The 14125-nt window shown below is 42.5% G+C and overlaps 1 protein-coding gene and 1 pseudogene across 1 annotated transcript; one reads left to right on the top strand and one right to left on the bottom strand.

Annotated features, from left to right (window-relative positions):
- Positions 1 to 14125, top strand: part of LOC123743870 (uncharacterized) — a 119399-nt pseudogene that overhangs the window by 54991 nt on the left and 50283 nt on the right.
- LOC106608743 (uncharacterized) lies at positions 894 to 3338 on the bottom strand. The gene is made up of 7 exons (XM_014206846.2): positions 3286 to 3338; positions 2759 to 3103; positions 2619 to 2660; positions 2271 to 2402; positions 2085 to 2119; positions 1836 to 1989; positions 894 to 1153 (listed from the first exon to the last, which is right to left on the bottom strand). Exons 1-6 carry the CDS (start codon positions 3326 to 3328, stop codon positions 1870 to 1872), a joined length of 717 nt encoding a protein of 238 aa, XP_014062321.2. The 5' UTR covers positions 3329 to 3338; the 3' UTR covers positions 894 to 1153; positions 1836 to 1869.

Raw genomic sequence — 14125 nt, 5'->3', positions numbered from 1 at the left:
ATGTATTTCAAGGCCTACCTTCAAACTCAGTGCCTCTTTGGTTGACATCATGGGAAAAACAAAAGAAATCAGCCAAGACCTCAGAAAAAAATTGTAGACCTCCACAAGTCTGGTTCATCCTTGGGAGCAATTTCCAAATGCCTGTAGGTACCACGTTCATCTCTACAAACAATAGTATGCAAGTATAAGCACCAAGGGACCACGCAGCCATGATATCGCTCAGAAAGAAGACGCGTTCTGTCTCCTAGAGATGAACATACTTTGTTGCGAAAAGTGCAAATCAATCCCAGAACAACAACAAAAGGACCTTGTGAAGATGCTGGAGGAAACAGGTACAAAAGTATCTATATCCACAGTAAAACAATTCCTATATTGACATAAAGGCTGCTCAGCAAGGAAGAAGCCACTGCTCCAAAACCACCTTAAAAAAGCCAGACTACGGTTTGCAGCTGCACATGGGGACAAAGATCGTACTTTTTGGAGAAATGTCCTCTGGTCTGATGAAACAAAAATAGAACTGTTTGGCCATAATGACCATCGTATGTTTGGAGGAAAAAGGGGGAGGCTAGCAAGCCAAAGAACACCATCGCAACCGTGACGCACAGGAGTGGCAGCATCATGTTGTGGGGGTACTTTGCTGCAGTAGGGACTGGTGCACTTCACAAAATAGATGGCATCATAAGGATTGAAAATTATGTGGATATATTGAAGCAACATCTCAAGACATCAGTCAGGAAGTTAAAACTTGATTACAAATGGGTCTTCCAAATGGACAATGACCCCAAGCATGCTTCCAAAGTTGTGGCCAAATGGCTTAAGGACAACAATGTCAAGGTATTGGAGTGGCCATCACAAAGCCCTGACCTCAATCCTATAGAAAATTTGTGGGCAGAACTGAAAAAGCATGTGCGAGCAAGGAATTTTTACTAGGATTAAATGTCAGGAATTGTGAAAAACTGAGTTTAAATGTATTTGGCTAAGGTGTATGTAAACTTCCGACTTCAACTGTATATTCTTGTTGGCCTAATTTCAAACCTTTGTTAGTTACCAGTACCTTGTACCTTGTTCATAAAGGAAGAGTTGACAAAACTATTGAGACACTCAATCTTTATCTGCACTTTGTCCTCTTGTTGAATGCTTTAAGACCGGAAATCTGACGAGAGAGAGAGAGAGAGAGAGAGAGAGAGAGCATAAGGGACATTTAATCCCCCAGTGTTTGTCTATGAGAGACCCGGTGATGTTAGCCTCAATAGGTCTCACTTTACACTGAGCTGCTCCTTCCTTTCACTCATACCACAGGAAGTGATGCGTACCCTCACTGGTCCCTCCTCTACCTCAGACCCAAATCATATTCTCCTTATAAGGTGCATCTCACAATAGGGGTATGTGATCAGTGCAAAGCCAAGACAGGAAATACTAAGGGGTGAATAACATCATAAGAAAGGCAATTTTGATTTATCTCTTTATCTCTTTCTATGTGATCAGTATTATGCAATTGTCTACTGCTGGGCACACCCTTTAAACAAAAAAATACCAAATCACTAACACACACACAACAGAGATCTAAGTTAAGAGAGGCCAAAAGAGGAAACTGCTCCTCTGCGGCCGTTAAACAGTTGTGTTTTTACTTCTAACTCTCTAACCACACCCTGTACCACTGAGCTGTGAGTTGGAGAGAGCTAGAGTGGCCCTGAGGTACAACTAACAAACACTACAGAGATATTTACTGATTTACATTTCAATACATGTAATTCATCTACACAGATACAATATAGCAAGATTTAAACTTGTATTGAAAGATATGGCAAATCAATATATTCAAAGATATGGCCAACCAATTTTCCTCCTCTTCCAACCTCCTCCACGTTGTCATCTTGTAGCAGCATACACTACATGGGTGTCCAGCTCCTTCTCTCTTCTCCTCTCCATCTTCATCTTCTTGGAGGTGAAATTCAGGGCAGCATAATTCAATGCATCTGGATCTTGGATCTGTGGATTTGCAAACATCATGAAATAGGCTACGGGTGTAATTTTTACCGTTTCTGAATTGCTTATATTTCAGTATTTAATCATACAGCATTTACCTGATAATTTTGTAGTTGTCTTTGAGAATCAGGTCCTGAATATGATATAAAAGAGAGACGAGAGAACAGATTAGCGGATCATTCTATTCTAGTGACTCTTCAGTGTACAGTATGTCATGGGATAAACATCTAAATTAAAGGTGTAGTTCACAGGCCACATATAATCATGAAATGATATGCTGCTACCTGTGTTTTGTCTTTTTGCATCTTGTATGATCTTGAGGACCAAGATGAGGATGATTATCAGGAGGACAGCAGTCACAACACCCAGGAACTCAACCAGGGGAAAGGGGTACATGATGGGTTCATCATCCTCTCCTACAATACAGATTGTTCCATTACACTACCACCCATCACAACCAGTGGGAAGAGGTTCATTGATCTATCATCCTCTCTTATCAAAACTCTTAATTTAGAATCAGAAGTATAACAATTACACCCATTTAATCTAACAATTATTAGCTCATATCGAAGATATGGGTTAAAATTGATGTTTTAAATTATTTTCACCATACAATAACAGACGTAGCATACCTTCAGAACGTTGCTCTGGCTCTTTGTCAGAATCCTTGTAACCTTTTGGATGAATAGGACAGTTGAATTTTCCTACTACATAAACTTGATTGAAAGTTAACTTGTAGTAGTCACAGCTGAGAAATGATTGAAAAGATTACCTGGAACCATCAGGAAAGTCATGTTGGTGAAGATGAAGTATTGATCGTACATTCCACAGCAGTACAGACCAGAATCAGCTACATCCACCTCTGTGATTTTGAGGAAGATTATTTTATTGTTGATGAACATTTCCATATGGCTGGGCTGAAAACCATTGTGATGCGTGACATACGGCTGAGAGCTGTACATAGACACGATGCACAGAGGCTCTGAGACGTTGACTTGTTTGAACCAGGCAAAGTGCCCTGGTCCTTTAAGGACATCAGTGCACTGTAGGGTGACATTATCCCCAGGATGGACCACCACTGAGGGTGGCGGAGAGACCAAGATGACAGGGGTCAAACCTGAAGGAGAGAAAACAGATTTAGAAACATAACTTTCTGTGGAATTCTTATGGAAAGTACATCTGGTGTGATTGAATAAAAAGTTATTGTTCACACACACAATCTTTTGCACACTAGACACAGTCACAACTATTTGACAGACCAAATCTATTAAAATCTGAAATGAAGATAAAGTATCTTACAGAAGCCGTAGAGGACTAGAGCTGATACATATATGCATGCCATTCTGTGTGTACATCTACACTGCCAGACTATTAAGGAAGGACTGAATCTTCAAACATGAGAGATGAAAGTAACTTGTAATTATGGGCGGTACATAGTGTGACAACCATATAGCTGCATAAACCCCAGATTGATAACAAGCCACGGGTTTTCCACTCTTGCATTTGGTTTGAGAGAGAGAATGCGAAGCAAATCTGAATCTGTTTTCTCAATGATGATGCTCAGCATGGTTAGATTGAATAATTACACCACCGCTCAAAAGTTTTAGAACACCTACTCATTCAAGGGTTTTACTTTATTTTTACTCTTTTCTACATTGAAGACCTGTTGCACCCTCTACAACCACTGTGATCATCTTGAAGAACAATCTGGCCATGTACTCGTATAATCTTCACCTGGCACAGCCAGAAAAGGACTGGCCACCCCTCAGAGCCTGGTTCCTCTCTAGGTTTCTTCCTAGGTTTCTGCCTTTCTAGGGAGTTTTTCGTAGCCACCGTGCCTTTACATCTGCATTGCTTGCTGTTTGGTGTTTTAAGCTGGGTTTCTATATAGCACTTTGTGACATCTGCTGATATAAAAAGGGCTTTATAAATACATTTGAGTGATTGATTGATTGATTGGCAGCAGCTAATTGGGGATCCTAATAAAATACTACATTCTAAATTGGGGCCTCAAATAAAAATAATTGCTGGTGTGGGGGCCTCATGGAAGTAAATAGGCTGGTGTGTTTGATATGCCAGGGATGATTTCTGGTCCCAGTCCGCCCTGGCAGGAGCAGGGATTTGTTCTTCACCCATTGTATAACTTAAAGGGGTGTGGGTTGTTCAAATAACATTATCTGATAATCTTTCAAAATAAAGGCCAGGCTTTTGCTAAACCACTCTTCATCCAAAAAGTGGCATTCTGAGTTTCGCTGCACTACATTTGAAAGAATAGTTAGATCATAGAAGATAAACACAATAATTTTAGCCCAACAGGACGTTCAGTTCTGCCCATCCGGTCTTTTGTAATCTGGGTTAGGTCAAGCCACAGGGGCACTTAGCCTACCACTTAGCTGTCCTCGCTGCTCACATAAAATTAATCTCAGGAACTAAATAACGTAATTTGAGAAGGGTTGTTCTACAGAGGTAGACTTTTCCACTCAAGACACTGGTTTTGAAAAAGATGACAGATATTAGCATGACAGCTATTAGATAGTAAGATGGCGCTGACAGAAAAGGCAGCTCTGCTTCTAGCTCCAAAGCAACTTTGTAGTGTTTTGTTTTTTTATGCGTTATTTCTTATATTATTAGCCCAGAACATTTTTTGTGTTATTACACACTTTGGGATATCAGAGTGGCGGTAACTTAACAGCATTACGACCAGGATTACGACTTTCCCGAATTGGATCCTTTGTTCGTACCCCCCAGGGCAATTTAACTTATCCCAGAGGCTGTTCCAAGTCACCGCCCGGCGGAGAAGAGGTATTCGGAGCGGACTTCTAGTCCGACTCAGGAGGGGGGCACACCATCCACCGCTTCTGAGTATATCACTCGCCAATCTCAGAACAAGGATCTCCTTCCAGAGAGACATGAGGGACTGTAACATATTCTGTTTCCCGTGCCAAAGACGCGGCCCGCTCCCAGGGACTGTGGGCTCTCGTTCTCCGTGGTCGACGTGTTTAATACGGCATCCCTAGTCGCGTCCTCAGAGAATGCGCAGACCAGCTGGCTGGAGTGTTTACGGACACATTCAATATCTCCCTATCCCACTCTGCTGTCCCCACTTGCTTCAAGATGTCCACCATTGTTCCATTACCCAAGAAAGCAAAGGTAACTGAACTCTATGACTATTGCCCGTTGCACTCACTTCTGTCATCATGAAGTGCTTTGAGAGGCTGGTTAATAAAGTCCTGAATAATCAGCTGATTAACATTCTGATATGTTTCAGATTCTTACACTGTATCTGCACCTATATGTACAATAATTAACCATATTTTAAAGTGAAATGAACAGTAATAATTACTGAACGTTTTCTCCAAAGTCCACCATGAAGAACATGCCTATGTGTGATCGGTCACTTCAACCGCAGTGTATTGCGGCATCAGAGTTTGATTCAAATATGTGCAAAGGGTCCTCTATAGGTGTCATGTCCTGATCTGTTTCACCACCCCCCTCCAGGTGTCGCCCATCTTCCCCATTAACCCCTGTGTATTTATACCTGTGTTTTCTGTCTGTCTGTTGCCAGTTCGTCTTGTTTGTTCAAGCCTACCAGTGTTTCGTCTTAGCTCCTGTTTTTCCCTAGTCTCTCTTTTTCTCGTCCTCCTGGTTTTTGACCTTTGTCCTGTCCTGACCCTGTACCCGCCTGCCTGACCACTTCCTGTGTCTGACCCTGAGCCTGCCTGCCGTCCTGTACCTTTGCTCCGCCTCTGGATTACCGACCTCTGCCTGACTTGAGCCTGCCTGCCGTCCTATAACTTGGCCTCTGCTCTGGATTATCGACCCCTGCCTGCCTTGACCTGCCCCTGTGGTTACAATAAACATTGTTACTTCACACAGACTGCACTTGGGTCTTACCTTGATTCGTGATAATAGGTGTCAGCTAATGGCCATTTCCTGCTGTTGGTTTTTTAACTGACATTAAAAAGGTGACATGTGCATCAACCATAGTGTGAGGTGACAGGAACAACTAAATATTATGACCCCATCACTGAAGGATAATACTCAGGAACACGTATAAAATAAAAATAAAACATTTGCGTTTGGTTCATAGTACCGAGATTACGTCAGTAACCTTCGGTAGCCACTAGATGATGGTTGTAATAAACAGAGTGGTTTCAGGTTTCTTCCTACAAATGTGGCGCTATCTTTGAAATGATTTAAACTACAAAATATTATGACCCCATCAATGAAGGATAATACTCTCAGGAACACGTATGTGTCTTGTGTTTCCCTCTACAATTCCCAGATGCCAGAACAGAACAGACTGGACAAGACCAGGCACTAACTCAGACTGGGGGAAAATGAACATCAATGATATTCTTTTCTAAACCCAATATCATACAAATGTATTGCCTGGTGATCTTCTGAACTTCCAAATACCTTTTTGATGCATTTCAGTCACTTCAAATGATACTTCCTTCACATTGAAAAACGGTCAAAACTACTGTTAGAATGATTTGTAATAGACTGTCATAGCTCCTATTCATAAATGTAAACATTGGCCTTTGATTACATTACTTTTTTTACATGGTGGCGTCGTAAAATGTTTTGATATCAAAATGGGGTTGCGGGCAAAAAAGTTTGGGAACCCCTGGGTTTGTAGCTCTGACACCCGACAGATCTACATGCTATGATCATGAGCTAAAAACAAGTATGGGTAGCTGCAGCCCAATATGGCGACAGGAATATGGGCTAGTGGGTGTGTTGAAAGGAGTGGATGTATAGAAATCAAATCAGCTAATTGGGCAGATTTGTTGCCATTTGGCTGAATGACGAGGCGATAAGCCGGCGACCAGTGCACTGGTGTTGTATCGATGTGCCGGCGGTAGCTAACATGGCCATGTTTTACCATCCTATTATTGTATTTCAAGTAGGATAGAAGCACACACAATAACTAATTTTGATAACCATAATAATGTCACCTTGATAAATACATACACTATACTACTCAGTGGCGTAGGAAGTAGCTACCAACTGTAGTAGCCAATATCAGGGGACAGTCACAGTAAGCACACACATACAACACATGAAGCAACAGTACACCCATAACCAGTACTCTTAATAGCAAATAAACAATCCTCAGTTTTATAACTCAAAATGTACAATTATTTGTGTAAAACTAACAGAGAAATACGACTCAGAGCCATGCTCTGGCTTCAAAACAGACGTCTAAAACTCTTACTGTTTGTTAGCTCAGTGTATCGTATTTGTGTGGTAAGAAAATTAAGTCAAAACAGTCTAACTTATAGCAGAGAGCTTTTGACACACCAACTTATTTCCAGACATCCTCTACTTTCCTTTTGACACATCCACTCGGCCATTCTCCAGTCACCATATTGGACTGCAGCTACCCCCTTCTCGCAAAAACACCTGAAAAGACCTGTCTACCTTTGTAGCTGTAGCTTCAGTCAGGCTAGGGTTAGGGTAGGGTTAGGCTAGTGTTACAGCTAGGACTAGGGTCAGGGCTGAGGTTAGGGCTAGGGTTAGAGTTAGGCTACGCCTGGGGTTAAGGGTTAGGGCTGGTGGATAGTTAGTTTGAACATGTATAATCCATCTGTAGGGTGAAGCCTTGTGGTCACCTATGAATGCCACCAAACCCAAACACCTACATCAGTTGTTCCCAAACTTTTTTGGCCTGCGACCCCATTTCGATATCCAAAAATGTTTGAGACCCAACCATGCAAAAAGAGTGATGCAATCAATGGCCAATGTTTACTTTTTAATTGGTCTAGTACAAATCAGTCCGACTGTACTTTTGACAGTATTTCAATCTGAAGGAAGTATGGTTTGAAGTGACTGAAATGCATCAGAAATGTATTGGGAAGTTCAAAAGATCACGAGGCAATAAAGTTGTATGATCTTTTTTGTAGCAAAGAATATCATCATTGATTATGTTTTTTTCCTTCCCAATCTTATTTAGTGCCTGGTCTTGTCCACTCTGTTCTAATGAGTCCTGGGTGCTTGTGGGAATTCTAGAGGGAAAGAGAAGACACATACGTGTTCCTAAGAGTCTTATCTTTCAGGGATGGGGTCATAATTGGGCTCCCGAGTGGCATGGGGGTCTAATGCACTGCATTTCAGTGCTAGAGACGTCACTACAGACCCTGGTTCGATTCCAAGCTGTATCAAAACCGGCGGGGATTGGGAGTCTAATAGATCGGCGCACAATTGGCCCAGAGTCATTATAATTAAGAATGTATTCTTAACTGACTTGCCTAGTTAAATTAAGGTTCAATAAAAAAAAATCATATTTTGAATATTAAACCGTTCAAAACATAGACACATTTGTATGAAGAAAACAGAAACCAATCTGTTTATTACAACCACAACTCACGTCTACCAGAGGTTACTGACGTAACCCTGGTTCTATGAACCAAGACCAATTTTGTACATTTTATTTCAGATTTTTTTCTCGTAACCCCATTTTTAAATCAGGGGACAGACACTACATGGGGTCGCAACCTTTAGTTTGAGAAACGCTGACCTATATGAACCCAACCGAATCAAACCCAAACACCTATCTCTATTTTGATTGAATGTAAATATGCTACATTTCTGTTTTTAAATTCCACATAAAATGTCTGTGTCAATTCTGCTTTCTGTAAATAGACATTGTGGTCCAATACCAACTACCATGCCCCCTACCAATACAATCCCCTTTGATCTCACTGTGATCTCAACGTGAATGATTCACAACCAGACAGAGCAGAATAGATCTGCACACAGAATGGCCAGAACCTTCCTACAACTTCTACTGCTCTATGGATTAAGGATCATATTACCTCTACCTTACCTGACACCCATGACCCACTTAAATTAGTTTACTGCCCCAATAGATCCACAGACGATGCAATCGCAATCGCACTGCACACCACGCTATCCCATCTGGACAAGAGAAATACCTTCATCAGAATGCTATTCATTGACTATATCTCAGCCTTCAATACCATAGTAACCTCCAAGCTCATCATTAAGCTCGGGGGCCTGGGTCTGACTGTGCAACTGCATCCTGGACTTCCTGACGGGCCGCCCCAGGGGTTGAAGGTAGGAAACAACACCTCCACTTCGCTGATCCTCAACACAGGGGCCCAACAAGGGTGCGTGCTCAGCCCCCTCCTGTACTCCCTTTTCACCCATGACTGCGTGGCCACGCACACCTCCAACTCAATCATCAAGTTTGCAATTGACACAACAATAGTAGGCCTGATTACCAACAATGATGAGACAGCCTACAGGGAGGAGGTGAGGGCCCTGGCAGAGTGGGGCCAGGAAAATAACCTCTATCTCAACGTCAACAAAACAAAGGAGATGATCGTAGACTTCAGGAGAGGGAGCACACCCCTATCCACACCAACGGGACCGCAGTGGAGAAGGTGGTTCCTCAAGTTCCTCAGCATACACATCACTGACAATCTGAAATTGTCCGCCCACACAGACAGTGGGGTGAAGAAGCTCCAACAGCACCTCTTCAACATCAGGAGGCTGAAGAAATTTGGCTTGGCTCCTAAGACCCTCAGAAACTTTTACATATGCACAATTGAGAGCATCCTGTCGGGCTTTATCACCACCTGGTACGGCAACTGCACCGCCTGAAACAGCAGGGCTCTCCTGAGGGTGGTACGGTCTGCCCAACGCATCACCTGGGACACACTGCCTGCCCTCCAGGACACCTACAGCACCCGATGTCACAGGAAGGCCAAAAAGATCATCAAGGACATCAACCATCTAAGCCACGGCCTGTTCACTGTTTACCTACTGCTTTACTTATCTCATATGTATATACTGTATTATATTCTACTGTATTTAGTCAATGCCACTCTGACGTTGCTGGTCCTAATAATTATATATTTCTTTCTTTTACTTTTAGATTTGTGTATATTGTTAATTGTTGGAGCTAGGAACACAAGCATTCCTCTACACCTGCAATAATGACACCATTTATTTTATTAACATTCACAGACACGTTGAGGCAATCCAACCTTGTATTTTAATCTATATGAAGTTTATTTATTTGTGTAAGATGTTGTCTTTTGTTTTGTTGTAGTTCATATGTTAGCTGGGACTGAGTCCTCTGCCATACAGGCGAGTGGTCTCATGTCAACCAATGTTGTAGACACATTGTCTTTTCAGTGCTTCCATAAGGGTGGCATGGCCGTGCACTGATACAAGCAACCCTTGGAAGAAAACCCTCAACTCATCTCAACCATCTATAAGTACTGTATGACAAAGGTAAAACATTTTGCCATGAGTTTAAGGATAACCATCACTTCTCAGTAAAAAACTGCAAATGTGCAAATCACCTCAGCATCTCAGACATGAAATGCTCGGATTCAGCCATCTACTACTGTGGAAGTACGCACTCAAATGTGGTAGAATTAGGAAAAGGAACCACTGTCAATGTAAAAGGTATAGTACTGAGAAATGTATTTTAATATTTACGGACATTCAAAGATATCAGAATTTATACACAAAGAGCAGTGAAAAAAGTGACATTTTGGATACGGACTTACAGAATATTCAATATTTTCTGACATATAAACACTCTTTTCAGGTTCAGAGTTCAACAGTAAGACTGTGCTTCAGCAGCCTGTGTATGAGTCAGTCCAGCCAGGAGACTCTGTTACTCTGAACTATACAATACACACTGAGACTTGTGCCGGGGAACACAGTGTCTATCAGTTCAGGAGAATCCCATCTAGGATTTATTTACACCCATGAAGACAGGAGCAGGGCTGTTGCGGTGACCCTATTATCGCCACACCGACGGTCACGAGTCATTAAGGCAGTCAAATTCCACGTGACCTTTTAGTCACGGTAATTAGGCTTGTCCAAGCTCTGATGCTGCTGCTGGTCATTAGTAGCATACCAAACTTACTAACTGCCTGGTACTCAGCACTCTATTGTCCCTCTAATCACTCTGACATTAATGCAAATGTATTCATGAGATCCCATAAGCTCATGTTGCTATACAATTGTGTGAGAAAACAGAGTAATGGCCTCTATTAAGTTTCCAGTCGAATTGGACCAATTTACAAGTTCTCTCTCTGAAAAATGTAGTTAATTTAATCTGATTGTCATGACTGTCCACACAGGGCATATGAACACACAAAATACATTTTGATGATTTTCATTACAATTTGTGTTTTTTATTTAACTTTGTACACCTGTGGTGTTCCCGGTCAAAAATTACCGGTCGTTAGAAATTAATGGATGAGACTACAATTAGTGTATAAAATTGAATTCAGGCACTTCCTGTGAGAAAGACCCAATCACATGATGGAGAGCCATGTGAGTGAGAGGTGCTTCAGAGCACGCAACGCTTAGGCAGAAGGGAATTCAAATTATTATATAAAGCCTAATGACACAACGGCCACTGGCCGCAAAAGGCATGGATTTGTGCTCATCAAATGTTGGTAGATACAGATTGGCACCAAGCTGAACATTCATGGTAAATATGTTATGCTTGTATATTAACAATATACAAACATGACCTTTAGTTATTACAATGTATTAGCCAATACTATATTATATACAATTATAAAAATTTGGAAATATAAAAGGTTTATTCTTTCAGGTGGTGACATTCAAGTGGCGACTGAAGCATATATGAGAACTGGATTTCTCCTCTGCTGTCTGACAATCATCTTCATCATCTACCTCGTCAGGAAATAGATAAATGTAATGATTCAGTTTCTCAATCCTTCAGCTGTTACAAACACAAATGTGGTTTACTGTCTGTTCAACTGTTTCAGTGCTCGTCAGCTTAGGTGACATAATGTAAACATAAAATGCCATTTCGTCAGCCTTTTGATATGTTGATGATGCAGATTCGCTAGTAATCATTTTTTGCAATATTTCTGTTCAAATTGTCAATAAATAAATACAACATTTTAATAAAAATGCTATTTTTTATTCAATACTGGCCAACATTACACAGTAGTTAAAGTCTGATACGTAAACATAGTCAAACAAGACTGATGGGAAGTATTTCACGGCCAATGTCTCAGACACTTCTCCACCCTGCCCTCTCCCTCTTCCATGCTCTGATTTGTTTATTGAGAAGCTCAATGCAGCGTAATTTTCGGTGTCCATGTTCAGATTCTAAAATAAAGAGAGAGAGAGATACGTACTTTATCCTCAATGACTAAATTAGCTAGCGACCTATATGAAGCATGAGATTTTATTGAGAATGTGAAGCAGTATAACGTCAAGTAAAAAATATAATGCCAAATAACTCACTTGGACTGTGGATGAAGTGTCCATAGTCACCCCTAATTAAAAATAAAACACACATTTTTAGTGTATTCTTGTTTGGCATTCATACAATATATAATATAATATGGCATTCATACTGTACATCATATATTGTGTACAAAGTATAACAAAGTCAAACTTCATCACACTACTTTAACGAGTCCGACGAGAAGGATATACTGCCTTCCCGGGAACAGGCCCAAATCCCTGTCATTTGCGTGAAGAAAAGGGGGCGCAGGTCAGGCTGCCTTCTGAGAATCCGTAGGCAAGCGAATAAACTCCCACTGCCATCCATTCAACTGGCAATCATGCAATCATTGGAAAATAAAATTGATGACCTACGATTATCCTACCAACGGACATTAACTGCGATAACATCATATGTTTCACCGAATCGACAATGATAATATAGAGCTTGCGGGATTTTCCATGCTGTCACGTCCTGGCCAGTATAAGGTTAATTGGTATTGTAGTTTGGTCAGGACGTGGCAGAGGGTATTTGTTTTATGTGGTTCGGGGTGGTGTTTTGGAAAATAGGGTGTTTGATTTAGTATTTCCGGGTTTTTGGTTTATGGTCTGTGTTTATGTATTTCTATGTGTTATCTAGTTAGTTGTATGTCTATGTTTGGTTAATTGGGGTGGACTTCCAATTGAAGGCAGCTGTGTGGTGTTGCCTTTGATTGGAAGTCCTATATTAGTTGGGTGTGTTTGTTTGTCTAATTGTGGGAGATTGTTTTTGCATTGCGTGTTTTGTAGCCTGTAAAACTGTTGCACTATCGTTGTTTATTGTTTTTTGTATCGTGTTCACGTTAGAGATTTATTAAATTCAAAGATGAACACGACCTACGCTGCGTATTGGTCTACCTTTTCTGACGAGGACTTTTCTATTTCTTCTGAAGACGATGAATGCTGTGACAGATCTCCCACCAAACCAAGACCAAGCAGCGGAGAGAGGAGCAGCACGCTCAGGATACGGACTATGTGGAGAGATGGACATGGGAGCAGGTTATGGCCGGAGAAGGCCCATGGAGTATGGCTGGTAAGGACCGGGAACGTTTCCGAGGATCAAGACTGGCGTTGAAGCACGAGAGGCACCCCCAATAAAAAAATTTGGGGGGCACACGGGTAGTTTGGCTAGGCATAGGAAGAGCCGGAAGCCAGCTACCCGTGGTTATATGGAGGAGCGTATGAGGTGGAGAGCGCCATGTTTCGCTGAGGAGCGCACTATCTCACCCATACGCACGCACAGTCCGGTGCGCATTATTCCAGCCCCTCGCAGGTGCCGTGCTAGAGCGGGCATCCAGCCTGGTAGGAGGATGCCTGCGCAGCGCATCTGGTCGCCGGTACGCCTCCGAGGACCAGGCTACCCAACTCCCGCTCTACGCACGGCTACCATCAGGCCCCTGCACAGCCCAGTCTGCCCTGTACAAGCACCCCGCTCGTACAGGGCTACTAGTTCCATCCAGCCAAGGCGGGTTGTGCAGGAGGTAAGATCAAGACCGACTGTGCGCCTCCATAGCCCTGGGTTTCCAGCTCCTGTCTCTCGTGCGGACCCGGAAGTGCGTCAACCCAGTCCGACTCGTCCTGTTTCCGCTCCCCGCACTAGCCTTCAAGTGCGTAAACCCAGCCACGCCAGTCAACAGTCGTCGGAGCTGCCCGCCAGTCAACAGTCGTCGGAGCTGCCCGCCAGTCAACAGTCGTCGGAGCTGCCCGCCAGTCAACAGTCGTCGGAGCTGCCGGAGTGGCCAGACTGCCCTGAACTGCCGGAGTGGCCAGACTGCCCTGAACTGCCGGAGTGGCCAGACTGCCCTGAACTGCCGGAGTGTCCAGACTGCCCTGAACTGCC

The sequence above is a fragment of the Salmo salar genome, chromosome ssa07 (assembly GCF_905237065.1).
Source record: "Salmo salar chromosome ssa07, Ssal_v3.1, whole genome shotgun sequence".
Classification (NCBI taxonomy): Eukaryota; Metazoa; Chordata; class Actinopteri; order Salmoniformes; family Salmonidae; genus Salmo; species Salmo salar.
The sequence above is the reverse complement of the archived record's forward strand: the minus strand, read 5'-3'. Positions and strand labels throughout refer to the sequence as shown.